The following is a 3705-nucleotide window of genomic DNA, read 5'->3' on the forward strand; positions in this document are numbered from 1 at the left end:
GTTGCAGCAGACGAAATACTGCTAAGCATTTCGCCCAGTGTGCTAACAATTCTGTCAGCTCTCTGCCTTAATGATGATGATGGTGGTGGTGGTGGTGGAGGTGGTGGTGGTGGTGGTGGTGATGATGATGATGATGATGATGTTGATGATGATGATGATGATGATGATGATGATGGCAATGTTTCAATATTTCAATGATGTTTATGGTCAATAAAATAAGTACCAGTAGAGCACTGGGATTGATGTAATTGACTTTGCCACTCTCCTGAAATTGCTGGCCTTGTGCCAAAATTTGAAACCACAATTCCTCTGATGTTTCTTGTATTTATTATAATTAATAGAGATTGTGTTTACTTAGTATCATTTAAATGTTGATTATATTTTACTAATTGCTAATGTATTATAATAATTACATATAACTTTGTCTTCAAATACTTTTGTGTCTTGACCCACTGAACTCCCTAGCTCACCCCTAATCCCCCACCAACGAAATGATTTTATCTTTTTATTTTTCCATAATTTAGTTGTGCTGGACGTTTGTACCAGAGATCATATACTGCAAAATGTGGAGTTGGATGTTCAGCCATTCTGGGAACCATTTGAAGAAAATATCATTTCAAGGCAGCAAGTCTATGACTATTTACAAAATTTACGAAAAGATATCAGCTCAAAAGATGGAACATTTAGATCTCAAGATATACAGGAAAGTGAAGCAGGAAAGAATGAAATGCAGAATGAATCTGAGAGTATAATATCATTAAATTCAGATTTAGGAAGTGAAACAGAAGAAATACTTAATTTTAAGTATAAAAACTGTGAAATAGTGTTGAGGGAAGGTGACATCACGACTCTGGACACCGATGCTATTGTTAATGCTGCAAATGGCAGACTGGAACACATGGGAGGAATTGCAGCAGCCATTGTGCGGAAAGGTTAGTCATACCATTTTTTATAGTTTAATGTTTCTTTTTAGATCCATGTGTGGTTGAGAAGCTTACTTCCTGACCATGTGGTTTCAGGTTCAATCCTACTCATAGCATTTTGGACAAGTGTCTTCTGTTATAGGTCAATGGTTGGCCAAAGCCTTGGAAGTGGATTTCGTTGATAGAAACTGAAAGAAGCTCATCGTGTATATATACATATAAATATATATATGTATATATGTGTGGAGGGGGAGTAGCAAGGTCCTGACAGGACACGATGGTTGTAAATGAACATCACCATCACACGAGTGATGTTGTGTCATTTCCAGTCTTCCATGAAAAACATGTCTGACCATGGGGAAACATGTGACACTTGGCTACAGGAAGGACATCCAACCATGGACATGAAATTATGGTGGTGGTGATTTCTCTTTGTTTAACAATAATCGTTTATAGAGTTGAGACACTTGATCACTGACCAGTCCCTATGAGGCATTTAGTAACAGACCATCATAAGTGCCACAACTTAAAAACTGGGGAAAACACAAAGTTTTGCAACTTTCAAAATGCAATATCTCGGTAAGGAATGAAGTTAGGAAGCTGATTTTGGACTTAAAATGACTGTGAAGACCTCCTCTAATCATTCCATCTATGTAAAATTATTTATTTATGTATGCATCTGAAAGACGAAACAATGACTACGTCTTTCTCATTTTGTAGAATATACCGGTACAACAAAATTCGTGTATCACATTGCATATTTTAGCCATAATACCTAAAAAAACATACAGAGACCCCCACCCCACCCCAAGGGATTGTTTGTGTTTTGATATACCAAGGTAAGTATCTTTAAGAGGTAAGTAAGACAAAATAGTAAGATAATAGCCCATTATTGTTATGATTAGCAAATGAGCCCTAACACCTCAAAAAATGATACAGGGACCACAGCAAAGTTATTGATTGAGCGTGTGTGTCTATGATGGTGTGTTACTAAACTCTCTGGTCTGAGTTTGGGTGAGAGAGCATTGTGTCAATAGCATCGAGGTACAATTATTTACAGTCGGATTTTCAACCTTATTGCAAGCCTCACCAGTTCTTCTTTCCAACTTTTTCAGATTCTAGACGTAGAGACAAAGAAAATGATATTCTAGCCTCCAAAATGGCCAGAGTGGTGCTTACGACACTCTGTTACTAAACGTGTTATATAATCTGGATAATTATAAATGTTGTCATCAACATTTACATTCCATTTAAATAAATTTTTGTCTGATGCAATGCTGGTCTCTTCTTCTGTTACACTTCATTCCATACCACTCGTTTCTCTTATGCTTCTATGTAGTTGCTCATCCTACTTTCCCCTCTCTTATCTCCTCTCTATCATTCACACCCATCATTCTTTGCCATGTTACTCTTCCTCTTATCCTTATTCCCCCTTTTTTTTTTTCTCCATTTCACTCTTAAACTCTCCTACAATAATCAACTGCAAATGTTTGCCAAGTCCTGAACTACAATTCAAGAAATATTGTTGTTCAGGTTTGGAAAGCATCCCTTTCCTTCGAATGCACCCACAACCTACTGGCCCGTTGCTCTTTCCCCTATCACATCACTCAGTCGGAATTCCTCCCTTTGCTCTTCCTTACACTGCCATACATGTCCCTTCTTCTCTAGCACCACCATCTTCACTGGTGCCCATGACTGCTTCCTTGCCATCACTGATTCCTTCTCTGGCACCTCCAGTCATCTGATTTACTGCATCCTCTTCTCTCTTTGCCATTCCTCATACATTGGACAGACTGGTTGCTGGCTGGCTGACTGTTTGCCAAACACCTTCACATCATCAGGCTCTGTAATGACACCATGATTTTTTGTCACTATTTTTTGATTGGTCATTCCCTGCAACATCTGACTGTATTCGAACTGGCTTTGCACAGAGGCCACCCAGACTCGTGTCTCCATCTGGAACGGGAAATAATTCTCCCTCTCTGTAGTCAAGTCTCTTACAGTCTAAATTCTCCTTCCCTTTTTATTTCAACCCCTCCTTCACATACACACCTCCCACCACTTACATTCCCAATGTCCCCTACACATCTACCCACCCACCCACACACACCTACTCTACACCTTTGAACTCATTACCCAACACTACACACCCACCAACACATTCAAACAGCATCTACATACATCTACACGCACACACTCCTTCTCCTCCTCCTTCATCCCCACTAGCACCCACCCACCTCTCATGCTACCCATCCTCACACTTATAACAACAACTATATCATAACACACCCCCACTTCCCAACACCTACCACTTTCCTCACCCCTCTTCCACCAAACACCTCTATCCAGTTTCACACGCTTAACACACACACACACAAACTGAGTCATGTCTGATAGCTTCGTAAACATTCACACAAAAACAGAAAGCAGGGACACACACACACATCTACACATACACGCCCAAACACACAGAGAGTATACATCCACTTAATAGCTTTATATACACCCACTTGCACACACAGTTACATCACATAGCCTTATACACACACATAAACCGAAAGTATAGACATACATACACACATGCATAGATACTCTTACACATTCACAAATCCATAGAATATATATGCACACACGTGTGCTCATATACACGTGCCAGGTTCATAGTTGTCTCCCTTGCCACTCGTACCTCAAGTCACCTCTCCTAGATGTCTCCCTAGGTTACTAGAGCCACTCATACCTTTAGCAACCTCTTCCTCCTCTGGTCATTTCAGCTTGTAGTGAC

At 39.8% G+C, this 3705-nt stretch overlaps 2 protein-coding genes across 2 annotated transcripts in view; both read left to right on the forward strand.

Moving 5' to 3' along the window:
- LOC128249665 (protein mono-ADP-ribosyltransferase PARP14-like) overlaps positions 1 to 3705 on the forward strand; it is an 80404-nt gene that overhangs the window by 31335 nt on the left and 45364 nt on the right. The window lies entirely within an intron of this gene.
- Positions 1 to 3705, forward strand: part of LOC106880777 (uncharacterized) — a 31519-nt gene that overhangs the window by 8353 nt on the left and 19461 nt on the right. Inside the window, exon 2 of the mRNA XM_052973793.1 lies at positions 525 to 932. Within this exon, the coding sequence (XP_052829753.1) occupies positions 525 to 932 (408 nt within the window). The remainder of the gene's footprint in view (positions 1 to 524; positions 933 to 3705) is intronic.

Source organism: Octopus bimaculoides, chromosome 1 (assembly GCF_001194135.2).
Source record: "Octopus bimaculoides isolate UCB-OBI-ISO-001 chromosome 1, ASM119413v2, whole genome shotgun sequence".
Lineage (NCBI taxonomy): Eukaryota > Metazoa > Mollusca > Cephalopoda > Octopoda > Octopodidae > Octopus > Octopus bimaculoides.